We start from the raw sequence: 27,366 nt of genomic DNA, 5'->3' as shown, positions 1-27,366 counted from the left end.
GTTTGTAAATCAGGCAGGAGCAAAGGATGTTGGGACTGGTGAGGGTGGAGCTGTATGTGAGGGATGTGGGACAGGGGGCAGAGAAGGAGTGCCAGAGGTGGGAGGTGGTGCAGGTACAGACACACCCAGCTCTGAGACACCGGGCAAGGTCATTAACAATTGGTTTATTGATCATTACAGAATGTCTTTCTGGTGCTTCTCACTCCCACCCCCTCCCTTCCCTTTCCCCAACCATGATTCCCCTTTCCCACTCTCAGTCCACAAATAGAAACCCATATCAGAATCAGGTTTATCATCACTCACATATGTCTTGAGATTTTTTTTGTGTGGCAGCAGTACAATGCAATACATAAAATTGCCACAGTACTATGAAAAAGTCTTTGACACCCTAGCTATATATATGTGTCAAAGACATTTGAACAGTATTCTATATGAATGGGAGTGTCCCTAGCGTACCAGATGATATAAACTTGATATATTGTCGCAGGAAAGCAGCATCCATTATCAGTGACCAGCCACCACCCAGACTATGCTCACTTCTCGCTGCTGCCTGATAAAGCAGGTACTGGAACCTTCGGTCTCACACCCCCAGGTTCAGGAACAGTTTTTACCCCTCAACCATCAGGGCCTTGAACCAGAGGGGATAACTTCACTCACCTCATCACTGAATTGATTCGACACACTGTGGACTCATTTTCAAGAACCCTACAACTCATGTTCTCTATATTTATTGTTTGTGTTTGCACAATTTGTTGTCTTTTTCACATTGCTTGTTTGTCCATATTGTTGAGTGCAGTTTTTCATTGATTCTATTGTGTTTCTTTGTATTTACTGTGAATGCCTGCAAGAAAATGTAGCTCGGGGTAGTATATATGTACTTTGATAATAAATTTACTTTGAGTACTTTGTGTTTAGAAAAGCAAATGGAATATTGGTCCTTATTGCAAATCAAATTGGGCTACAAAAGTGGACATGTACTGTTGCAACTGTTGGGGACCTTAGTGAAAGCATACCTGAAATATAATGATGATCTCTTTATTTTGGGAAAGATGATTAAAGATATAATTATTCTGGAGGGATTTCAGAGAAGCTTCACTAAAATTAACTCCTGGCACTTCTGTTTGTCTTCTGATTGAAAACTGGAAATATACTCCCCCAATTTTAAATGAATGAGAGGATTTTAATGAATTTTACTGAAACATAAAGAATTCTATTGACAGAGTCGATTCACACTTCCCCAATGTTCCTTCATGCCTACAAAGCTAGAAACAAAAACTTGACTTTAACTGATATAGAAAGAACAGACTTGTCATAGAACTGTTTAGCATGGAAACTGGACGTAATTTATGTATCTGTGCTTTGCGGGATTGGGGCCGAGGGGTGACCCACAGGCACCAGAGGAACGCACACAAAACAGTATATATGTATATATATTAAACAGTTAAATTAATTAAGTACTGCAAAAAAATTAAGAAGTAGTAAGGTAGTGTTCATGGCTTCAATGTCCATTTAGACCAAGATGGCAGAGGGGAAGAAGTTGTTCCTGAATCACTGAGTGTGTGTCTTCATGCTCCTGTACCTCCTTCCTGATGGTAGCAATGAGAAAATAGCATGTCCTGAGTGATGAGGATTCTTAATGATGGATGCCACCGTTTTGAGGCATTGTACCTTGAAGACATCCTGATGCTGTGGAGGCTAGTGCCCATGATGGAGCTGACTAAGCAGTTTACAAGTCTCTATAGCTAAATTTGATCCTGTGTAGTGCCCCCCGCCCCCATACCAGACCGTGATGCAGCCAGTTAAAATGCTCTCCATGGTACTTCTGTAGAAAAAAAGTCTTGGGCACTGTTTGGCAAAAGGGGAAAGGAGTAGGAAGCACCAGAGAGACATTCTGTAATGATTAATAAACCAGTTGTTAATAACCTTGCCTGGTGTCTCAGGGCTGGGTGTGTCTGTACCGACTCCACCCCCACTCCCCACCGTTACCCCACCAGCACTCCTTCTCTGCCACCTGCCCCATACCCTTGCCGTGGCGCTCCACCCTCACCATTCCAAACAAACTTTGCTCCCGCCGTATTCACAAACTCTCCCTTCGCTCTACGTTGACAAATACAGTACTGTGCAAAAGTCTTAGGCACCCTAGCTATATATTTGCACAGCACTGTAAATACTTGTCAGGGCTCTGTTACGTAGATGTGTTTCATTACCACTTACAAACATAACATTGGACTTGTGCCCTGTGCTTCATTTCAGCTGGATTCTACCGAACGGTACTCAGGGGCATCGGAGAGTGGGAACAGTACTGACGGTGGATCTGTCCATGAAGTTAATGACAGCAAGGATGGTACGACCCGATTTTCTTGTCCAATGAATTAACGTGGTTTATTTTTGTTTGTATTGCACAGAAGGAAAATTTTAGCCCAATGAGCACAGTGAAAGACCCAGTGTACATTTCATCCTGCTTCAGTAATGGAAGCCATTTCTTTATTTATTGGGATGCAGAGTGGTCTATGCCCTTCCGGCCCTTCGAGTTGTACCAAGAAATCTCCTGTTTAACCCTAGTCACAGGACAATTTACAATGACCAATTAACCCGCGGGTGGAAACCAGAGCACCCAGAGGAGACCCACACAGTTATGAGGAGAACATACAAACTCCTTACAGGCAGCAGCATGAATTGTACCCAGATCGCTGGTATTGTAAAGCATTGTGCAAGCCACAGCATTATCCTGATGCCCTATTAATTTAAATGGAAGGAGATTTGATTACATCTGTGACAGATGTAATCACTGCACTCAGCTTTTCCTTCCGCCAAAGCCTCACTTTTGCCCTGCTAAGATAATTCTACGTACTGATGTTTATTAATTAAATGACCAGATACAATTAATTCTATTGGATCAACAAACAATCTGCTGGAGGAACTCAGTGGGTTGAGGATCATCTATGAAGGGAAAAGAATTGTTGATGTTTCTCATCAGAACCCTACACCAGTCCTGACACAGGGTTTTACCCCAAAATTTCCACACTTTCTTCCCTGCCCCCACCACAGATGCTGCTCGGCCTGCTGAGTTCTTCCAGCAGATTTTTTGTTGCTTCAGATTACAGCATCTGCAGTCTGTTATGTCTGGAATTATGTTGGATCACAATTTAATAAGATACAACAAAAGTTCATGTCCTTCTCACACCAGTTGTCAGCACAGGAGAGGTCATGTGACCCATTGGCTATTCTCCAACTGTAGATAATATCTATTCTTCCCCAAGGCAAGTTTTATTTCATTTAATTTGGCATGACAAAGTTTAGCATAATATAACCAGAAACTAAACATTTGATACTTCAGATTCTATGTGCAATATAATGTCTATATCACTGCTGGCTTCCACTTTGACCCATTATTGTTCTCCCATTCCAACTTTTTCTTCTTTTGACCCCGCACTATCAAGGCCAACTGGTGAGGATAAAACACTGTGCAGGTGTCCTCCAACCTCGCTGCCTGTGTGAAGTTTAAGGAGACATTTAGAGAGGCACATGAACAGCCATGAACAGGAATGGGGAGATACAGACCTTGTACAGGCAGAAGGGATTACTTCAATTTGGGATCTTGGTTAACACACACATAATGGGTTGAGTTCCCTGTTCCTGTGGTGCACTGATCTAGGTTCTATGATGTATCTATTCTTTTTCTGGAATTTGGAACAATAGATGCAGAGAGATGCTTCCGCTGACCGAAGTGTCTAGAGCAAGGAGTTGCTGTTGGTCACTTCTTCAAATAGAAGATAGATAGATCCATTCTTAAAATCTCCAGAAACATTCCCACATTTGATGTAAGGCGTGTAGATCCCTGGCTTGTCCTTGCAGTCCTTCAAAAGCATTAGCCGCTCTCTAATCTTCCAGGTCCTTACTCATGACTAAAGAAGACAGAAATTTCTGACAGGGCCTCAGCAATTTCTTTGGTTAATCCTTGTTCAACAAATCAGGTTGTAACATCATGAAAAATCATTAGTGAGTTTAAAAAAGCGCAGGGGTTCCGAACCTGGGATCTATGGACCCTTTGCTAAATGGTTTTGGTCCATGGCATAAAAAAGGTTGAGATCCCCTACTTTAGGCAAAGGTCAAGAATGGAAATGGTGGGTATAGATTTAAGCTCATTTAAAAAAGAGAGAATTGAGGGAAACTTATTCCACCATCACCGCCTGAAATAACAACAAAGATGGAAATGCTCTTCATGTTTAGAATGTTGGCTTACAGAGTAAGAGCTGTGGAGTTTGAATCGGTTGAAATACATGAATGTGTTGGGTTGAATAGCTTTCTTCTGCTCTTAGATGTCAATGTTTCTGTGACTCTAGGAAGAACATTGCTGTGGAGTTTCAGCCCAGCTGGGGTTGCATGAGCTTCACATCTTAAACACAAGAGATCCTGCAGGTGCTCGAACTTCAGAGCAGCACATATAAAATGCAGCAGGTCAGGCGGCATCTGGGGAAATGATTAAACAGTTGACGTTTTGGGCTGAGACCCTTCTTCAGGACTGGAAAGGAAGTGAGAAGAAGCCAGAATAAGAAGGTGAGGGGAGGGGAAGGAGGACAGGCTAAAAGGTGATAAATGAAGCCAGGTGGGTGGGAATAGTAAAGGGTTGGCGAGGCAGGAATCTGATAGGAGAGGAGAGTGGACAATGGAAGAAAGGAAAGGAGGAGAGGCATCAAGGGGAGGTGTTAGACAGGTGAGGAGAAGAGGTAAGAGGCCAGAGTAGGGAATTGAAGAAAAGGAAGGGGGAAGGGGAAAATTATCAGAAGTTTGAGAAATTGATGTTCATACCATCAAGTTGGAGGCTACCCTGGTAGCAAATGAAGTGTTGCTCCTCCAACCTGGGAGTGGGCTCATTGTGGCAGTAGAGCAGGCTATGGTCCAACATGTCAGAATAGGAATGGGGATAGGAATTGAAGTGGTTTGCCACTGAGAAATTCCACTTTATGTGGATAGAGATGAGGTGTTCAACAAGGCAGTACCCCAATTTACATACTTGTAGTTCCTCGCATCCACCAACTCAGTCTTTGGATTTGACCCTGTAGATGAGATTAATCAGAAATTAGAGGGTGAGGGAAGCGAGAAAACTCAGAAGAATATGTTTCCCGCGGATTTAACTTCAGGGCTCCTTTAGCTGGACTCCCCCACACGAACTCCCATAGGCTTTTACATTGGCAGTCCCACTTCAAAGCCCCAAACCATAGAAAGTTGGGTAGGCATAATGAGAGAGCAAGAAGGAGGGAAAATTTGGGAATGGACTGAAAGAAAGATAAATAAGTAGGTAAATAGCTAGATAGACAAATAGAAAGATAGATGGGGAGAGAGATAGAGAAAAGTAGATAGTTGGAGAGATAGAAAGAGAGACAGACAGGAAGAAAGATAGAGGAGGGTGAAATAGATATAGAGAAAGAGATATGGAAATAGAGATAGTGTATGATGGATAGAGAATGGTAGATAAATGGACCATCTGACAGATCTGAGGCAGGAGGAAGTTCAGGTCTATTTATGAGGATGCCTTTATCTCTGTCTCTGGGGGAGGGGTGTGAACTGATGTTTGTCAGATACAATATGGGAAGCGAGCTCAATGAGAGATTTTAGTCCTGATCACAGGAAATGCTTGTCTCAGAAATACTCCAGCAACTGCATTCTGCAGCAACCAGTACTGCTACCACACAGCTGCAGCAACTCAGGTTCATTCCTGAGCATGGGTGCTCTCTGAGTGGAGTTTGCAAGTACTTTTAATCTACATGGGTTTAACTCATATTCTCCCTTTTACTCCTGCATTTCAAACACCTGCCAGTTGGTTAATTGGCTTTTGGGAACAGCCCCTCCATGTAGGCATCTGCCAAAAGAATCAAAGAGAATATGTGAAAGGATAAGTTGGGATCGTGAATGACACAGACGTGTCAGAGAGAATAAGTTGCAAGTTTATGGAGCAAAAAGGAAAAGGGATAATGAGAACAGTAAGATTAGTCTGCAGGTAGCTGGCATTATTCCCTTTAAGCTGCACAGCTGCACAGTAACTGCAATGCTCCCATGCACATACCCTTTGTTGCCGTGCAGGTAGAATTGGAGGCAGATAGAAAAAGTTTACAAAATGTGAAAGATCTTCTTTGTTGTACCACATTTCATTATACCCTTTATTTAATAAATAAAATCAAAAGTATGTGATGTTTCAATTTCCATTCTAAATATTTACAGTATGCATATTCCAAACAAAAACACTTAAAAGTTCTGCATAGTTCTTAGGCTGTGGAAAAAAAAAATTCCTACTCAGAGCAATGGCTGGTCCATGCTGCTGTAAAAAAAAAATTGAAGGGATGTTACAGCTGGCGTAGAGCATAGATCTGAGGTACTGAACAGTCTCCTCGTGTGTCATAGTGAGTAAGCAATCACTGATTTCCTTCTCCTGAAAACCTGACCCTAGGTCTTCATACCAGATCTAGGAACTTCTCATAACCATTAGGCAGGAAGTCAAATGCCCAGCATGTATAGGGTCAAATTCATAGCTGTGATCTCAGACCTGTCCAGTGTATTGTGAATCATCCACTAAGTAATTCTTTATCTAAATACAATGTGAACAATGAAACATCTAACACCAATAATTCTCAGGGAGAATTTACTTTACTGATTTGTTGCTGGTTGAAGTTTCTGCCTGGTTTATGCAAAGGTTAGGAGCTACTAACAGGCCCTGGTGCAATCCTTTCATTAGAGGTCAGATGTAACTCATCATCTTTCCTTAATGCATGTTCAGGATCCACCCTGAGTACAAATATTCAGAATTAGAATCAGGTTTAATCTCGCTGACATAGGCTGTGAAATTTGTTGTTTTGCAGCAGCAGTATATTGCAATACATAATAATAAAAATTGTTCATGAGTTCAAAGTCCATTCAGAAATCGAATGGTAAAGGGGAAGAAGTTGTTTTTGAATTGTTGAGTTTACTATCTTTCTGATAGTAGCAATGAAAAGAGGGTAATATTTAATATAGGCTCAGTATTGTTGCATTCTTCCCATCAGTAGAATTACATGTTGAAATAATTCCTAATGTGATTGAGACATATAAGAGTTTGTATAAGCTCAAAGAGATGATTCAGCCAGTTGTGATATGCCAAATGTTTGAAAGAGTTATCCAATTAGTCACCTTTATTACTGTTTGCATATTGACTGCAAATCTTTTGTTTTCAATTTTTTATTCAATCCCCTTTGAAAAAATATTATTAGATTTGCTTCCACCATCCTTTCAGGCCATGCATTCCAGACACTAACTGTTTGACTTAGTATTTCATTATCACACCAGTGCTGCTAATTATGTTCGATCTTGGTTTAGTGTCCCCATATATTCCAGCCTGTGGAAATTCACAGACATTTTGCCAATCCAACTTGAAGGAAAATCTTTGGACCTTTCGCTTTCATACACATGCGTATTACTTGGCAAGAGAAAGAATAAAAATAAAATTAATAGAGAGTTTTAGTTGTTCATCGAGATCAGGTTGAAACAAGCCTTTAGAACACTCTCACATCAGAGACCACAGATCATAGCCTCTGATACTGAAGGTGTAGGGTGGCATTGACTGGTTCAAAACTGATGCTTTCTGTGTTTTGAGCTGGTATTACCCTCGTCTCTTTTTCCCAACCTGTGTTAAATTTCTTCCCACAGTTTCCGAAATGAGCAATTTTGGTGGAAACTTTTTTTTAATTTTCAAAACAATGGTGTTACTTCAGTGTTATAGGAATGTGCAGACTAGTTAAAAAAAGTATCAAAGGAACTGTGAAGCACTCTGATCAGACACACAGTGCCTTTGAACTTCAAATCACTATCTGTGTACTGACATTGTTTAGAAATTCTACAATGAAGTAGCCAATTAGAAACACAAGGCCATATTGTTAAGTGATCTTTGTTCATACATAATTAAGTGAGAAAAGAGAAATGTGTAGATCTGGGAACTTCCGGGTAAGCCGTTCCACTGCATTTACAACGGTGCCATCAATGTTGAAAAAGGCCCCACTCCCAAATGCAGGTTAAATCCACAACAGCTTTTCTTCTCAGTCAGTCCTTCAGGATTAATGATAACTTGTTTTCACTCCAGCTCCGAGATCCATATGATCAGCCAGGACAGTTTGTGGGCTGAGGTACTCCTGCCACTCATGTGAGGCTTCTGTGAGATTCTGATTCATGGACTGACGCTCTCAATACCATCGCAAACCTAGTTCAAAGTAAATGTTATTATGAGAGTACGTATATGTTACCATATACAACCCAAAGATTCAATTTCCTGTGGGCATACTCAGCAAATCGAGAGAATAGTAACTGTGACAGGATCAATGGAAGATCAACCAGACAACAGAAAACAACAAACTGTGCAAATGCAAATATAAATAAACAGCAAATAATAAGTAAATAAATAATAGTAAATAATCTTTTATAACAAGATAAAGAGTTGCTAAATGATGAACTGATAAACAAGGCATTGGGCCTACTCCAGGCTGTTCTGGGGTTCAGACCTGAAGACTCAATTTTGGTTCAGAATGCTGTTGTTTGCTTCAATTGTTCACATAATTTGTATCTTTTTTCTTCCTCTTGCACATCGACTGTTGGCCTTTTATTTTTATTTTTATTCTCTTTTCTCTTTAATTGGGTTCTTTCGGGTTTCTTACTTTGTGGCCGCCTATGAGCAAGCAAATTTCAAGTGTTACGACCCCCGTAACTGGGTCACTTACCAGCAAAGATAGAGAGGTCCATTGAAGTCTGATGGTACTATTTTAACAGTATTTATTAGTAAAAATACACAAAAATAATATCAATGCAAACATACAGATAATATACGTTGTCAATACTAAATCTAAAAGTGCGGGTATAATAATAATCAATAAGAAATAAGCTCTATTGTTGTCTAGGGGATAAATGTATTGTCCGATGGAAATATAAAAGTCACACAGTTCATGCAGGCTGCAGCCTTGGGGACCACTGGGTTGCAATGGATGGACAGAGAGAGAGTTTTGGGAGAAAAACTTGCCGGCTTTTCTTTTATGGTTTTGATCCGTCAGAGTCTCGTTAGTGTGGCCGTTCACTTGTGGCCGCTTCTTTAGCTAAGCCATTCTTTCATGATGAGCCTGCCACCCTGGCAAGGGAGGACGCACACAAGCCCTCACCGGCGTTCGCTATAAAATGCTGTCATTGGATTTCCAGCGTTTCACCTGGTGCGTCTAAAGGAGTTGTTCCCCAGACCCTCTTTTATTCTTACTCACAGGGTCTCAGATGTCAATCAGGTTGGGATGATGCAATCCCTCAACCAGCCCACTCTGGTCGTCCCCTGAGGGGCTTCAATGAATAGTACAGTACTCAATACACAATTCCGGCTCCAAGAGACAATGGCCATTATCAGTGGCTTTGTTTCAATGAGGCCAGGACACATTCCAAACCTTGTGGATTCTCTCTCACTTCCTGGGTCCCAGACCCGAATTAATAGCGATCTTGCGATTCTCAAAAAGGAGGGGGCGACTTTGTACCCTTCGGCCCCTCAGAGTTGTGGCACATTCGTAACACAAGGTTATATAATATGCACGTTCTTTGATAATAAATGTACTTGAATCTTATAAAATGAGATCTTTGGTTGTGGGAACATCTCAAAGATGGAGCAAGTGAGTGTAGTTATCCCCTGTATAAGAGCCTGATGGGTGAGGGGCAGTAACTGGTGTTTTACTGTTTTACCTGATGGCAACAGTGAGAAGAGAGCATGGCCTGCGTGCTGAGGATCTCTGATGATGGATGCTACTTTCCTATGAATGTGTTCCATGTAGATGTGCTCAATCGTTACCAGTTCGCATTCTTAGTCATCAACAAAGAGGTAGAAGAAGTCAGCAGAGATATGAAGTTGGTCCCAAATCTCATTTATTGGGGGTTCTACTAGAACTTCAAACCTTATTACAGCTCTCCTCCAAAACAAAGCTCAGACCTGAGGTGAATATTATTTCTGTAAGCATAAGGAAATGTTTCACCAAGGAGGCCAATAATTATGCTATAGATTTTGATAATAATTTGTGAGAAGCATTCATAATCACATTCACATTGCAAATGTACAGAGTGATGCAAAAGACTTAGGCACATATATATAGTCAGGGTGCTTAAGACTTTTGCACAGTACTGTACTTGTCAATGTGGGGCAGAGAGTGAGTTTGAAAATATGGTGTGAATAAAGGGCACTGGGAATGGTGAGGGTGGAGCGTCGCAAGGGGTTGTGGGACAAGTGGCAGAGAAGTGCCAGAGATGGGAGTTGGTGTGGGTGCAAACACACCCAGGCCTTAGACACAAGCAAAGTCATTTGATTCTGAACAATTGGTTTATTGATCATTACAGTATTTCTTTCTGGTGCTTCCTGCTCTCTCCCCTCTCACTTCTCCTTTCCCCAGCCATGATTCCCCTCTCCCTGCCCCCTCTCCACTCTCAGTCCTCAACAGAGACCCATATCAGAATCAGGTTATCATTACTCACCTATGCCATGAAATATTTTTGTGGAAGCAGTAGAGTGCAATACTTAAAATTACTATAGTACTGTGCAAAAGTCTTGGGGGTGTGTGTGTGTGTGTGTGTGTGTAAGTAAGACTTTAACAGGTCATACCAATTTCCAAGATAAAAACTTTGTATTTACATTTGATGTTTAGTGACATTATTGGGGTAAAGTACCTCGCCAGCTATTTGCTGGAGACTATCATTGCCCAAAATGTGTATCTGTATTTAAATATATAACTTCTGTGCTTATTTCCTTACAGTTGATTGTCTGAACACAAGTTGGGATTATGAGTTAATTTTTGAGTTAAAGATTTGAACGAAATCTGTGTAAAGTTCTGTCCCTCTGGTTCAAAAGTTTACATGTGATTTGGGACAATACAGCTAAGAGACAGAATGGCGATGGGGTCAAAATGTTGTGGGCCTCCCACTATTACAGTAACTTGGATATTTTCTTTTGTGGCTAGTGAAAAAGAAACCGGGCATTGGCGATCTTAAAAATGCTGGTCTGAAGCTGAGTAGCTTTATGAATCTTGGGAAGAAGAAACCCATCTCGGTGGAGATTCCCATTAATAATAAGAAGAATGTAGAAGCGTCAGGTAAGTGTGTTCTTTTTCCCTCAAGGATGTAGAGACACTGCCACCTGGTGGTACTGTGTTTTAACGTGTGGGAACCAGGCACTTATTGGGAAGTTATCATTGGGAATGTCTGAGTACAACTCATCTCTGTTCAGGGTACGTTTATTATCAAAGATTGTATACGATAAGCAAGGATGTAATGTTGAGGCTTTATAAAGCCCTGGTGAAGCCTCACTTGGAGCATTGTCAGCAGTTTTGGGCCCCTTATCTCAGAAAGGAAGTTCTGACATTGGAGAGGGTTCAAAGTAGGTTCATGAAAAGATTCCGGGATTGAAAGGTTTATCATTATGAGGGGTGTTTCATGCTTTGGACCTGTACTCACTGGAATTTAGAAGAAAGAGGGATGATCTCATTGAAACCTATCAAATTTTGAAAGGCCTTGAGTGGATGTGAAGAGGATGTTTCCTATGGTGGGGGAGCCTAAGACCAGAGGACACAGCCTCAGAGTAGAGGGATATCCATTTAGAAAGGAGATGAGAAGGAATTTCTTTAGCCAGGGAGTCGTGGATCTGTAGAATTCTTTGCCTATAGGCAGCTGCACAGGTCAAGTATCTATGTATATTCAAGACCGTGGTAGATAGACACTTGATTAGTCAGGCCACGAAGAGAAATGGGGCTGAGATGTAAAATTTATCAGCCATGGAGTAGACTCGATGGGCCAAATGGCCTAATTCTATCCCTATATTTTATGGTCTTATACAGCCTTAAGATTTGTCTCTTTACAGTCAGCCACGAAACTAAGAAACCCAATAGAACCCACTAAAGAAAGAAGACAGTCGAACACCCAATGTGCAAAAAAAAACAAATCGTACAAACAACTGAGGTTCACAACAGCGAGTGCACAGCCACGAAGCCGGTCATCCCTGCAGCCAGTCCAGTAGCCCATTAGTTGCAGGTCACAGCCTCAGCGTCGAATGTCTTACTGTTTCTTTATGTATACAGAGCCCAGAGCTGTGATTCTTAGAGAATAGAATGTGCTGATTCTTTAGGCATTTATAGAATCTAATGCTTGCAAATAAAACTCTCACTGTAGCGTATGGTGGCAAATACTTTGTGAATAAATTTACTTTAAACTTTGATCTTTGAACTTAAAGTTCTAATTCATGCATACAACCCCTTTGGCATAAATTGTCCTTGACAACCAATTTACCCACCTAAGCTAGTCCCATTTGGCTGTGCTTGGCCTCTGTCTTTGCAGACCGTCCCTCAGAGTCAAGGTGGATTTGCATCAGTTTTAGATCTGTAGATTCCAGAGAAGAGCTGTACAGTTTCTACCATATCTGGAATGGGAGTGTTTAACAGGGGCGGGCAAGAGTGTAGCTACTTCCCCCAATACGCTCAGCTCTATGTGCTCCCACCAAAGTGTCTTGAAGCTCTCAATGCTATCTCAACTCAAGTGCCATTTTGATTGGTCATCAGCCTGGTCCCAGGAACCATCTGTGGGGGGGTGGGGGTGTTGACGTCACAGTACGTAGTAGTTAGCACCACTCTATTACAGCTCGGGGCGTCAAAGTTCTGAGTTCAATTCTGACATTATCTGTAAGGTGTCTGTACGTCCTCCCCGTGGTATATGTGGGCTTTCCCTGGTTCCCTCCACATTCCAAAGATGTGCTGGTTGGTAGGTTAACTGGTCATTATAAATTGTCCCATTTTGGCCTGGGGTTAAATCGGGGGTTGCTGAGTGTTGAGGCTCAAAGGGCCAAAAGGGCCCCTTCCACTCAATAAATAAATAACTGTAAACCCTTCCTTGAATTGTCTGCTCAACCCACCTGGTAATCTATTGCTGTGACAGTGTTTGGAATATAATACCTGGTTTGAGTGTGTGGTGGACAACATGTATTAACATGGCCTGCCCGTTGTGTTAATTAGGGCCACAATATTTTGATTAGGAGAGGAAGATGATGTCAGTTCCCTTATTCTGCCAGTGAATTCAGAGGGCTTTGCAGAAGCTACCTCTCCGGTGCTTTGAAATACCTGCTAGATGGTTAATGTAGGGTATAGGAGGGTAGGAGTCACTGCAGTCTTTATCTTGCCTCATCTGCAATGCATGCCCACCACCCATGCCCCACCCCCATAGCAAGCGAACCAATGGTTCAAAAGATTCAAAGTATGTTTATTATCAAAGTATGTACGCAGTATACAAATCTGGCATTTGTCTTCCCACTGACGGCCACAAAACAGAAAGAAAAACCATGGAACCAGTTCAAAAAAAAATCAAACCTCCAACACACAAATGACAAAACAAATGAGCAGAAAGCACAGAATATAAAACATTAAATGACAGATCATCCAATTAATCCAGGCATATTCAGTTCAGTTAACTCTGTGTCATTTATTAACTTCGGCCGCAGAGCCAGACTGCCCCGATCAGAAACTTCCCATAACAATCTCAAAAACAATCCTTCCCATAACTCTGCGTCCTGGGACACCATGAACCTTCTGCTGGGTTTGAGGTCATCATAAATCTCTTCTACAGCTGGTCATAGACTCTGCTTGCGTATCAAAGAGTCTTTGATATGAGGATGTTTCTGGGATTTTAGAGGCCTCCATCGCCATGTAATTTAGGAAGGGGGACATGGACAGACACAAGACAAAGACAAGCTAATGCTTCAGATGGAACCATTTATGAAAATCTGAAATATTAACACACATTCCCTTTCTTTGTAATTTTTTTTTCAGATTGACAATGTTTCTATTTTTTTCTGAGATTGGGAGAATAAACTGGTAGAATTAACACATTGTATTTAGAGAGTTAGGGGGCAGAAGTTTAAGGGAAACACGAGGGGGTATTTCTTTACTCAGAGAGTGATAGCTGTGTGGAATGAGCTTCCTGTAGAAGTAGTAGAGGCCAGTTCAGTTGTGTCATTTAAGGTAAAATTGGATAGGTATATGGACAGGAAAGGAGTGGAGGGTTATGGGCTGAGTGCGGGTAGGTGGGACTAGGTGAGATTAAGGGTTCGGCACGGACTAGGAGGGCCAAGATGGCCTGTTTCCGTGCTGTGATTGTTATATGGTTATATGGTATTTCACTGAGTGTCTGTATCTGCAACATTCAATCTCATTCCTAACCAGGAATACAATCTAAGTTATTTATTGGAATTGTATACCTGCTTTTGTTCTGAGTTCAGATTCTGACTTATTGAATTTATCATGTGTACAGTATGTTGAAACATGTATGTGTGTGTTTCAATGTACACGTGATTAACAATGAAGGATGAGCTGGGGGCAGCCCGTGAGTGTCGCCACACAGTTTGGTGCCAGCATAGCACGTCCACAGTGTTCATCAGAATGACATGGAGCTCAGCACAGCAACAAACAGCAGAACAAACCCCTTTCTCCCCTCCCACTGACATGTCTACCCACACAAACAGTCCTCCAACCACAGGGCATGACGCCGGGCCTCCAACCGCAGGGCATGACGCCGGGCCTCCAACCGCAGGGCATGCTGCCGGGCCTCCAGCCGCAGGGCATGCTGCCGGGCCTCCCATAGGGCATGCTGCCGGGCCTCCAACCGCAGGGCATGCTGCCGGGCCTCCCATAGGGCATGCTGCCGGGCCTCCAACCGCAGGGCATGCTGCCGGGCCTCCAACCGCAGGGCATGCTGCCGGGCCTCCAACCGCAGGGCATGCTGCCGGGCCTCCAACCGCAGGGCATGCTGCCGGGCCTCCCATAGGGCATGCTGCCGGGCCTCCCATAGGGCATGCTGCCGGGCCTCCCATAGGGCATGCTGCCGGGCCTCCCATAGGGCATGCTGCCGGGCCTCCCATAGGGCATGCTGCCGGGCCTCCAACCGCAGGGCATGCTGCCGGGCCTCCCATAGGGCATGCTGCCGGGCCTCCCATAGGGCATGCTGCCGGGCCTCCCATAGGGCATGCTGCCGGGCCTCCCATAGGGCATGCTGCCGGGCCTCCCATAGGGCATGCTGCCGGGCCTCTGACCGCAGGGCATGCTGCCGGGCCTCTGACCGCAGGGCATGCTGCCGGGCCTCCCATAGGGCATGCTGCCGAGCCTCCCATAGGGCATGCTGCCGAGCCTCCCATTGGGCATGCTGCCGGGCCTCCAACCGCAGGGCATGCTGCCGGGCCTCCAACCGCAGGGCATGCTGCCGGGCCTCCCATAGGGCATGCTGCCGGGCCTCCCATAGGGCATGCTGCCGGGCCTCCGGCCGCAGGGCATGCTGCCGGGCCTCCGGCCGCAGGGCATGCTGCCGGGCCTCCCATAGGGCATGCTGCCGGGCCTCCCATAGGGCATGCTGCCGGGCCTCCGACCGCAGGGCATGCTGCCGGGCCTCCCATAGGGCATGCTGCCGGGCCTCCAACCGCAGGGCATGCTGCCGGGCCTCCAACCGCAGGGCATGCTGCCGGGCCTCCAACCGCAGGGCATGCTGCCGGGCCTCCAACCGCAGGGCATGCTGCCGGGCCTCCCATAGGGCATGCTGCCGGGCCTCCGGCCGCAGGGCATGCTGCCGGGCCTCCGGCCGCAGGGCATGCTGCCGGGCCTCCGGCCGCAGGGCATGCTGCCGGGCCTCCGGCCGCAGGGCATGCTGCCGGGCCTCCCATAGGGCATGCTGCCGGGCCTCCCATAGGGCATGCTGCCGGGCCTCCCATAGGGCATGCTGCCGGGCCTCCCATAGGGCATGCTGCCGGGCCTCCAACCGCAGGGCATGCTGCCGGGCCTCCAACCGCAGGGCATGCTGCCGGGCCTCCAACCGCAGGGCATGCTGCCGGGCCTCCCATAGGGCATGCTGCCGGGCCTCCGGCCGCAGGGCATGCTGCCGGGCCTCCGGCCGCAGGGCATGCTGCCGGGCCTCCCATAGGGCATGCTGCCGGTCCTCCCATAGGGCATGCTGCCGGGCCTCCGGCCGCAGGGCATGCTGCCGGGCCTCCGGCCGCAGGGCATGCTGCCGGGCCTCCCATAGGGCATACTGCCGGGCCTCCGGCCGCAGGGCATGCTGCCGGGCCTCCGGCCGCAGGGCATGCTGCCGGGCCTCCCATAGGGCATGCTGCCGGGCCTCCCATAGGGCATGCTGCCGGGCCTCCCATAGGGCATGCTGCCGGGCCTCCGACCGCAGGGCATGCTGCCGGGCCTCCCATAGGGCATGCTGCCGGGCCTCCAACCGCAGGGCATGCTGCCGGGCCTCCCATAGGGCATGCTGCTGGGCCTCCAACGGACGTATAGACAACTGGTTTCCAATTTCCCCGATGGGCTTCAGACCCATAGATCCACAGCTTCTGCCACTGGGCTTTGACTTCTGGGCTTCTAATCAAACTTTGAGCTTCAGTCTTTAGTACTGACCCATTACTAGCTGATGACAGTACCACAAACCATGAACTCTCGTCTCATCAACTAACATACTTAGGGGTCACCAGCTCTCGTGCCCTCTGTCTACGTAGAAGTCCATTCTGGGGACCAACTGACCTGGGGTTCTAGCTGACTGGTGGGCCACCAGCTCTCATCCTTGCTGGTTCTTGTCCACAGTGCTTGCCAGCTTAACATCTACAGAGTCCTTAGTCAGCCCTGCATGTCACTGCCTTCGAGCATTGAGTAGAGTCGTAGACTCTACATGTGCTTTGTCCTTTGAATACAGAGCACAGAACGGAGAGTGAGACTCATTCTGACCTCTAACCCCAGTGACTCCCCTCACTGTCCCCAAAATTATCCCTATGAATTTAAAAGAACAACTAAATCTGAGTCATGACCTTGAAAAAGACTAGAGAGAGAGAAAAAAGTTTCTTATCTTAACAAATGTGTGAGTAACTTGCATAAGAATCTCAGCTAAGTGGCTATTTCAGGCTAAAATGTAGATAGGGTAGCCTGACAATGAGAAGGCCAAAACCCTGGCTAAATAAGAGAGAAAAAAAGACAATTATCCCACATGGTTTGTCAGGATCTGATGATTATGTGTTCCCTCTTCTTATCATTTCTTGCACTTTAAAATGGAAGTAAATTAAAATTGTGTGGTCAGCGTAAGGTGTCTGAGGCGGAAGGATGATGGTACAGTAAATGCCCGTTCTCGGTTGTAAATAACAGAATCTTAGAATCTTAGATGTTAGGCAAAGCTATGAAGATAAATGGTAGAGTCAGTGTTGATCGGGAATCTCGGAGAGATTCATTCCAGCTGTATCTTTGTTTGTGTTGGGCTGAATGATGTGAGTGGATTTGCTTCTTCTATTGCCAGGGTATCTGAATGTTTTTATGAACAGCCAGTGGCGCACACGATGGTGTCAAGTGAAGAATGGACTTATTTATTTCTACCAAGACAAAAGCAAAAACAAATCAGTTCAGCAACCGCTGAACCTGGAAGGCTGTGAGGTTATTCCTGACTCTAGTCCAGAGCATTTATATTCTTTCCGCATTCTACACGATGGCGAGGAAGTAGCTTCTCTGGAGGTAACTTTAATTCTGCATGGTCACTCTAATTCACCATGAAGTGTATAGAATGATTGAATCGGAGAATGTTTACAATGCGGGAAGAAGTTCATTAGTACATTCTTTTCTTGCTGGTGTAAATAATATTCTCCAGACTTAGAAGCTCTACAAATGAACTACTGTTTAAATTGTGCCCAGTGCTCCCCATGTGGCCTCCTCTCCATTGGTAAATTTGGGGACCGCTTTGTCACACACCTCCAATGCAACCCCCAAAAAGGAACATCCCAGTGGCCAAAGATTTTAATTTTAATTCCCATTCCTCTTCCAACATGGCACTCCATGGCCTCCTTGTGCCAAGATGAGGCCACCATCAGGCAGCACTTTATAGTCCTTCTGAGTAGTCTCCAACCTGATGGCATGAATATTGATTTCCCTCCCCCTCATCTCTTCTTCTGTTCCCCACTTTGATCTCTTATCTCTTCTCACCTGCCTAACACCTCCCATGGGTGCCCCTCTTCCTCGCCTTTCTCCTGTGATCCACTCTCCTCATCTATCAGAATACTTTTCCAGCTCTTTACCTTCAGTCTGATGGCAGAGGAGAAGAAGCAATTTCTGATTCACTAAGTGGTGTGTCTTCAGGCTCCTCCTCAATGGTAGCAATGAGAAGAGGGCACGCCCTGGGGGTTAGTGGCTTTTAATGGTGGATGCTGCCTTTTTGAGGCATCATCTTTTGAAGGTGCCCTCGATGCTTGGATGCCCAAGATGGAGCTGGTTGAGTTTACAGCTTCCTGCAGCTTTTTCTGGTGATGCAACCAGTTAGAATGCTCTGCCGGGTACATCTGTTGAAATTTAAGAGTGTCTTTGGTGACAATCCAAACCGCTCAAACTCCTAATGAAATATAGCCACTGTCTTTGTAACTGCATTAATATTTTAGGCACCAGATTACAGTCATCCATTGACACAGAAATTTCATGCCACAAGATGGCAAAGTTCTGTACAGGAAAAGACGTGGCATCTTAAGATCATTCTTCACCTCAGATGCATTGGCTTGATTTGCTAGAGCTGCAGTTTTCTTTATTTTATTAAGAGTAGGCCCTTCCGGCCCTTTGAGCCATGCCACTGCAGAAACTCCCAGCAAACCCAATCACGGGACAGTTTACAATGACCAGTTAACCTATCCAGTACGCCTTTGAGCCATGCCACTGCAGAAACTCCCAGCAAACCCAATCACGGGACAGTTTACAATGACCAGTTAACCTATCCAGTACACTTTTGAGCCATGCCACTGCAGAAACTCCCAGCAAACCCAATCAACCCTAACCCAATCACGGGACAGTTCACAATGACCAGTTAACCTATCCAGTACATCTTTGAGCCATGCCACTGCAGTAACTCCCAGCAAACCCAATCACGGGACAGTTTACAATGACCAGTTAACCTATCCAGTACACCTTTGAGCCATGCCACTGCAGTAACTCCCAGCAAACCCAATCAACCCTAACCCAATCACGGGACAGTTCACAATGACCAGTTAACCTATCCAGTACATCTTTGAGCCATGCCACTGCAGTAACTCCCAGCAAACCCAATCACGAGACAGTTTACAATGACCAGTTAACCTATCCAGTACACCTTTGAGCCATGCCACTGCAGTAACTCCCAGCAAACCCAATCAACCCTAACCCAATCACGGGACAGTTTACAATGACCAGTTAACCTATCCAGTACACCTTTGGACTGTGGAAGGAAACTGGAGGATTGGAGAAAGCCCTCGCATTCCATGGGGTGGGCATATAGAGACTCCTCACAGAACGGTGCCAGAATTGAACTCCAAACTCCAGAACATCACAAGCTGTAACAGTGTCACACTAACCGCTTTGTTACCATCATGACCTGTTCCATAAAACAATAAACAGCCCAAGACTAACCAGTTAGGAAATTAATTTATCATTGTACATTCGGCTAGGGTTAAAATCGGTCAGTTCCTGGGCGGTGTGACTCGAAGGGCTGGAAGGGCATGTTCCACAGTGTACCTCATTAAAAATTAACTAAAACACTTAAATTCGACCAGCAATAGATCCTGTTTTTGTGTAGTAATTATTTTTCCCACACAACAAGGGGGACACAGCATGAGATGGTGAAAATATGAAACGATGAAAGTTCTTGTTTCTTTTTGTAGGCTAAGTCTTCAGAAGAGATGGGTTACTGGCTGGGCCTTCTGCTAGCAGAATCGGGATCCAAGGCTGACCCGGAAGAGTTTGCTTATGACTATGTAGATGCTGACCGTGTGTCTTGTATAGTACATGCAGCTAAGCATTCTTTATAGTAAGTCAAACTTTCTGTTTGGAAACACAGTGGTTTTACAAAGCATACACTGTTTATTGGATAAGACCTCAGAATCAAAGTGAAGTTCATTGTCGTCTGTATTAGTACTTTGCACAGATCCAATGAAAAACATACTTGCAAAAGCATCACAGGCACTAAGCTTTAAAAGCATAATATTCACAAGAAAAGACATAAATTAAACATAAATCGCAATAAATTATACAAGCAGAACATAATTAGACCAGTAAAGCAAAGTCCATTGTAGTGCAAACTGGTCACAACGTTGCTATAGTGAGGCTGTGATTAGGATTGTGCCAGTCGGTTCAAGAGCTGAGTGACTGAAGGGAAATAGCGGCTCTTGAACCTGGCAGCAAACACCTTCAAGCTTCTGCACCTCCTACCCAATAATGGCGTGGTCTAGATGGTGAGAGTCTTTTGATGAGAAATGTTGCCTTCTTGAGGCAGCACCCCCTGTAGATATGACTGGTGGTGGGGAGGGATGTTCTGCGCAGGACCCATTACTCTGCAGCTTCTTATGTTCTGTACATTTGAATTGCTGCATAATTCACATACTGTACACCAAACATATCGATCATCATGCCAGACCATGATGCAACCGGTCACAATGCTTTCATCAGTACATTTGTAAACGTTTGTTAGAGTGTTTAGTGGCATTTTTATCTTCAAGATGGTCAGAACACTGGCGTGTCTTCCTCGTAATTGCATCTATGTGCCTGTATCTTGTGAAGTGTTTGAGAATCCAACTATTGGAATTGTTTTTTGGGCATATTATTAACCGGAAGGATTTTTGATTTTGAGTCAGCTGTAATATTTTTCTTAGTTTTATCTTAGAACACAGACTCTTCATTGAGGGACCTCTGTATGAGAAGAAATAGCAGCAGGGTTGGGCCAAAGGTGTAATTTGGACCGGTGGTGCACTTCGCTATCATAGTGCATCCTCCACAACAGAGGTTCCAAACCTTTTTACTGCCATGGACCACTCCCACTAACCAAGGGGTCTCTGGAGCCCAGGTTGGGAACCCTGCTCTGTAACATGTCCATGTTGCTTGCTTTTAAGCTTTATAAAACTTCAAAAGTAAACACTTCCTCATGAACCTCCATGGGTGTGCAATCCAGTAAGGACAGTTTACCCCACTATGTCTTCCATTAGCTTGAGCCTCAGGATCAAGGATTATGTGTCACTTGTGACGGAAATCAGTGAAGAGGTAAAATAGAAATGCTGACTTTAGATGCCCTACCTCCATCATTTTTATATTTTTATGTTTCTGCAATCAATTGTTTCATTTGACACAATCCATGAAGACTTTCAAGCATTGACAGTAATGCTGATGTTTGTGAGTAGAAATATAAAGTTGCTAAATACTAAAGCATTTAGTTTTTAATAATAAGTGCTGTAATTTTTATTAATAGACTTCTCAAAGAATTTATTTTACGATCATTTTATTACACCCTAGTTTACTACAGCGGAGATATTCAGAACCAAACACGTACGTAGATGAATTACCTGCTGTACAGAACCAATCAGAAGACTTGTATGATGATGTGGATGTACCTGAATCTGTGGTAGGAACAACTTCACACTTCTTATTTAAATATTGTAACTTGTGTAGAATGCAAATTTTAGATCATTGGTCAAAATTTTTACAAAACAGAGAAGCTCCTTCAATCAAATTTTAATCTCATTACAGTATATGTTCTATGGTCTAACAAAGAGGAACTTTTTGGGGCAGTTATAGTAACTGCTTTGGTAACGTTGCCATTACGATGCTATTACAGCTTGTGGCACTGTGGAGTTCAGAATTCGATTCCGGTGCCATTCTGGAAAGAGTCTCCGTGTGTCACTGTGGAATGCATGTGTTTCTTCCCAGTGCTCTGGTTTCATCCCACAGTCCAAAGACATACAGGGACGGCCATAAGATATAGGAGCAGAATTAGCCCATTTGGCCAATCAAATCTGCTCTGCCATTTCATTATGGCTGATCCATTTTCCATCTCAGCCCCAATCTCCTTCCTTCACCCTTTATCCCTTCATGCCCTGATCAATCAAGAATCTATCGACCTCTGCCTTAGATAGACCCAATGACTTGGCTTCCACAGCTGCCAGTGGCAACGAAATGCACAGACTCACCACCCTCTGTCTAAAGAAGTAGACCATTTGGTCATGGTAAATTATCCTGTGATTAAGTTAGGGTTGTTGGGCAGCGTGGTTCAAAGGGCAGTAGGACCTGCTCCATGCCGTATTGCTGTATCTATCTATCAATCAATCAATCAATAAAGGATCCAGTGCTTTCCCAGCGTAAGTGACAAATAAACTCTCCTCGGGCTTCTAGCCAGGTACAGGCATCGATTATAACTGATGTTTCGAATACAAGCTCTGCTATCTTCTTCAGGGATCATACCTGGGCATATCCAGATAGATAGATAGATGGATAAATATTATCTGTTTTGAAAACTATGATAAGTTTTATTTAGATCTCAAATGCCCAAATGTGAATCTCCAAAGAACCCTCACAGTTTCAAAAAAATAACATTTTAAATGTTGCTATAAAAATACTATTTAGTTGAATTGCTGTTGAAAATTATTTTACTACCGAGATGATCATTTTAAATCTTACCTGTGTAATTTGATTTCAAATTAAATGTAACCAAAACACTCATCTATTTTCTGGAAAGATTGGAGTGGAATAAGGAATTCATTTCAAAAATTAAAGAAATGTTTAAATCAGATTTTCCCACAACGTGTTTTGATCTTGTGATCAAAAGATACAAGTTTGCATCCACCCAATGACTTGCCAGTCAGTACAATTAGCGGAATCTCCCTTGTAGGTAACCAGATAGCCCCTCGGCATGGCCTGTTTCAATGGTGAATTCTGTTATGAAAGAAACTCAAATTGCAGTAAACACGCTCAAAATTCTGTTGCACTGTGAGTTGAAAAAATTCAACAGAACATCCCAAGCACTTTGGTCAGGATCAGGTTTCAGTTGTATCTGGCACAAGGAACTCATCAATTAAATAATGAATTTTAATAACTTATATTATTAATAATGTATTGTCATAGTTTTTAATTATTATTTTATATACTCTGTACGGTACTGTGCAAATGTCTTAGGAACGTATACTGTGTATAGCTAGGATGCCTAAGACTTTTGCACAGTACAGTTTTGTCAATATGGAGCAGAGAGCAAGTTTGTAAATCTACAGGAGCAGAGGATGTTGGGGGTGGTGGGGGCTGGGACTTGTAGCAGAGAAAGAGTGCCGGGGCAGGTGGTAGCGCTTCCACAGCCCCACACCAGGCAAGGTCACTTGATTCCAAACAGTTGGTTTATTGATCATTGCAGAATGTCTCTCTGGTGCTTCAACACTCCCTCCCTTCTCCCTTCTCCCTTCTCACTCTCAGTCCACAATAGAGACCCATATCAGCATCAGGTTTATCATCACTCACATATGTCATGAAATTTGTTTTTTTTTGCAGCAGTAGTACAGTGCAATACATAAAATTACTGCAGTGTTGTACAAAAGTCTTCAGCATCCCAGCTATCTATTTGCGTGTCAAAGACTTTTGCACAGTGCGGTATATTTATAATATACGTAATTTATACTGCATATACTGTAGAAAGAAACAGATAGAAAGAGAAAGAGAGAGAGAAAGAAGTCAGGTGGGATAAAGTGTGATGAAACTGGGGCCCCTGGGTTGATTTCTGGAAGGGAAAGAAAAGTGTCGAGGAAAGGAAAGGAAGAGATAGAAATGTGCAAGAGAATTGGGGAGAACTTTGCAGGAAAAGTGATGAAACTTTCTAATGGAAGTTCGGGATGGGAATGCTTTCATCCAAGTCGAGTATACTGTGGAGTCTGGCTGGTTGGGCCTCTGTTTAAGGAAGAAGCAAACAGCATTTCAGCCCTCCTGATGGGGAGGGAATGGGGATGAAGTAAAGTTGGGCTGGGCGTCTGGGAACTGGAAATTGTGGAGGATGTGTGGTGGATGAAGGTGAAAAAGAGAGAAAAAGAAAAATCAATATCATATACATTAGAGGTTCTATCACAGATGAGTGGGCGGTGTGGTAGCGTAGTGGTTAGCACAATGCTTTACAGCACCAGTGGCCAGGGTTCAATTCCTGCTGCTGCCTCTAAGGAGTTTGTACGTTCTCCCCGTGACTGTGTAAATTTTGTCTGGGTGTTCTGGTTTTCACCCACAGTCCAAAGACGTACTGGTTGGTTGGTTAATTGGTCATGGTAAATTGCCCTGTGATTAGGCTAGGGTTAATTCTAGAAATAGCTGGGCAATGTGGTTTGAGGGCCAGTTCCATGCTGTATCTCAATAAATAAAAGTTAAATTGACTCAAACTAAATCTGGTTCTGCAAACAAGAAGTATCTATGCATTATGTAAAGTGGTAAATTTGAAATAGTTACCATTAGCATTATTCCTTTGTGGTAAATTTGATATTTTATTATATTTTTATACAGGAAGACAAAGCTAATGAGGAACAAAGCTTTGGTGAAGATCAAGCAAAAGTTTATTTGGACCTTACTCCTGTAAAGTCTTTCCTCCACTCAAGTAACAACAACGCACCCTCCAATGGGCAACAAAACGCATCAAGCCAGGACAATGGAAAGGGAGCTTCAAACCTTTCACAAGTAAACATCAAGGACACAGCTGGTGATTCCGATTCTGGAATCATTACAAAGCCAACAGAGAGTAGTACTAAGGTAAATTAATTGTCATACTTTGTGATATATCTGCCCATAATCTGCAGCAATGGTGAAAGGCAAGGTGCACCGTGGACCTTGACAAAAGCTGCTCACATGTCTTGGCACTCTTGGTGACATGAGACCATAAGCTATAGGAGAAGAATTAAGCCATTTGGCCCATCAAGTCTGCTCCACCATTTCATCATGGCTGATCCATTTTCCACTCAACCCCAATCTCCAGCTGTATCTTTCCATGCCCTGACTAATCAAAAATCTGTTAACATCTGCCTTAAATATATCCAATGACTTGGCCTCCTCAGCTGTCTGTGGCAATAAATTCCACAGATTGACCACTCTCTGGCTAAAGAAATTCCTCCTCATCTTCTTTCTAAAAGGACATCCCTCTACTCTGAGTTTGTGTTCTTTGGTCTTAGACTGTCCCACTATTGGAAGCATTCTCTCCACGTCCACTCTGCCAAGGCTTATCACCATTCAGTAGGTTTCAATCAGGTCACCCTCAGTCTTCTGAATTCCAGTGAGCAGCGTCCGAGAGCCATCAAATGCTCCTCATATGACAAGCCATTCACGTATGACATGGACCTCCCCTACTTCAATGTGATCTTGTACCATTTGTTGGGGACCTAGTGCTTCCAAGAACAATGATATCATTAAACAAAACAAGCAACTAACTCTGTTACAGAATTCTCTCAGCAGGCAAGGAAATGCAATATCCAAAATTAAGTGTTGAACACTTTTAAATCAGCAAGTTCACAAGAATGTGATTGTATTTCTCCATTGGGTTTGTCTTTTGTATTTTAAATGGCTTCTTTACATCTTTTTTTACTTGGAGACCAAAGAGTTAATCAGAACCCAGAACTAAGAATATCTCCGTTTTGCATTAATTAAAAGAGGGTTTTCAAAGGTAAAACACATTCTGAGCCATTGCTGTCTGCAGAGTTCTCTGGTCTACAATTGCTGAATCACTTTGAGATAACGGATGTCTCCTCCCAATGTATGAGGGGTTAAGAGTCTCCTTGTTCTTCCCAAATAAAGTTGAAAAGGAGCTTTTATTTTGTTGAACTATGAATTTATGTTCCAACTGTGCCTTTGTGCATCAAAATATCAAAGTAAATGTAAACAACTTCTATCATGTGAAAACAGAAATTAGGTTAAGCACACTTGTTCGTCATTTATAGACGTGTCATGCACAATTAATTTCATTTTCCATTTATTACCATTTTGTTGTAATATTCCTTTTTAAAAGTCTTTTGAAATTTAACAATACGAACAACTATTGCAAAATGTATTTTCAGTGATTTGAATAGTTTTTATGGGAAATCACACTTCAATATTTGATATAAGTGGAAGACTAACAGGACTGATTACAACTTATTCATAGGAGAAAAGTGGACTGTTCGGCTCTTCAATCCTGCACTATAAAGAGTTATGTTGGTTTTCTATTGTCACATCTACCAAGGTACAGGGAAGGGAAAAACCTGTTATTCATGCTGTTCTTACAGTTCAATTCAGTACAACCGTGCTTTGAGAAAGTACCTAGGAAAACAATAACAGAATGCAGAAGGAAGTGTTACAATTACTGCGAAAGATCAGTGCAGGTAGATAATAAGAACACTATAACAAGGTAGATTGGGAGGTCAACAGTCTATCTTATCATATTAGGGACTCCTTCTTAAAACACTGAGGTTTTAGCCTGTCCTGGAGCCCATTGGTACGGGCTTTCAGATTTCTGTCTTCTGCCAGTGGGAGGTGGGAGAAGAAAGAACGTTTGGGCTGGGTGGGATCTTTAATTTTGCTGGCTGTTTACTGAGGTGGTGAGGTGTAGACAGGGTGTATGGGAGGGGGGCTTGATGCCATGATGTGCCAAGCTGTGCCCACAGATCTGTAGTCTCTTGTGCTCATGGGCAAACCAGTTGCCATACCAAGCTACGATACACCCAAGCAGAGTGCTTTGTATGGAGCATTATCAAAAGTGGATGAGCATCACCAAATTTCTGTATCCTCCTGAGGGAGCAGAGGTGCTGGTGAGCTGTCTTGGTCATGTGGCTAAGTGGTTGAACTAGAACAGGCTATTGGTGATGTTCACTCCTAGGAACTTGACCTCCCACCCCTCTCATTCTCAGCACCTCAATTCAGTTAGATCATGCTGAATTACTACCTTCATCTGACTCTACTTAACTAAATTTGAGCCCATCTACAATAAAAATCCATTAATCTCAATTTTGGAATATTCATTTGACCCAGACATTGAGGAGACAGTTTCTCGATTTCCCCTAGGCTATGTGTATGTGAGAAGACACACATCCTGATCTCAGTCCTGGTTCAAATGCTAATTTTCTCCTCCACTTTGTCTTGAACTTCTCTACCACAATGCGTAAGTGAGCAGTGGCAAAGTAGGTTGTATTCCTGACACAGGATGTCTTCTTTTGCAAATGGTTCTTTATCAGTCTTACCACCACCCAGGCCATGCTCTTTTCTCACTGCTGCCATCAGGAAGAAGGCACAGGAGCTTCAAGACCCAGACCACCAGGTTCAGGAACAGTTATTATCCCTCAACCAACTTCTCTTGCCTGTCACTGAACTGTACCTACTGAAATGGACTTACCTTCAAGCAGTCTTCAACTCACGTCTTCAATATTCATCAGTCACTTATATATTATTATTTTATTATTATTATTATTATTATTATTATTATTATTATTATTATTTCCTTTTTTTATTTGCACGTTGGTTGTTTGTCCGTCCTGTTGGAGTGAGTTTTCATTCGTTCTATTGTATTTCT

The 27,366-nt window shown here is 43.6% G+C and overlaps 1 protein-coding gene across 5 annotated transcripts in view; it reads left to right on the top strand.

Annotated features, from left to right (window-relative positions):
- The window catches only part of afap1l2 (actin filament associated protein 1-like 2), a 267,324-nt gene that overhangs the window by 226,962 nt on the left and 12,996 nt on the right, over nt 1-27,366 (top strand). For all 5 annotated transcript variants that reach the window (XM_059947906.1, XM_059947907.1, XM_059947908.1 and 2 more), the window contains 6 exons: nt 2,254-2,344; nt 10,992-11,123; nt 17,341-17,552; nt 19,712-19,857; nt 21,333-21,441; nt 24,342-24,584. In XM_059947906.1, the coding sequence (XP_059803889.1) occupies nt 2,254-2,344; nt 10,992-11,123; nt 17,341-17,552; nt 19,712-19,857; nt 21,333-21,441; nt 24,342-24,584 (933 nt within the window). The remainder of the gene's footprint in view (nt 1-2,253; nt 2,345-10,991; nt 11,124-17,340; nt 17,553-19,711; nt 19,858-21,332; nt 21,442-24,341; nt 24,585-27,366) is intronic.

This window comes from Hypanus sabinus, chromosome 22 (genome assembly GCF_030144855.1).
Source record: "Hypanus sabinus isolate sHypSab1 chromosome 22, sHypSab1.hap1, whole genome shotgun sequence".
Lineage (NCBI taxonomy): Eukaryota > Metazoa > Chordata > Chondrichthyes > Myliobatiformes > Dasyatidae > Hypanus > Hypanus sabinus.
Note: the sequence above shows the minus strand (reverse complement) of the source record. Positions and strands in the feature narration are given on the sequence as shown.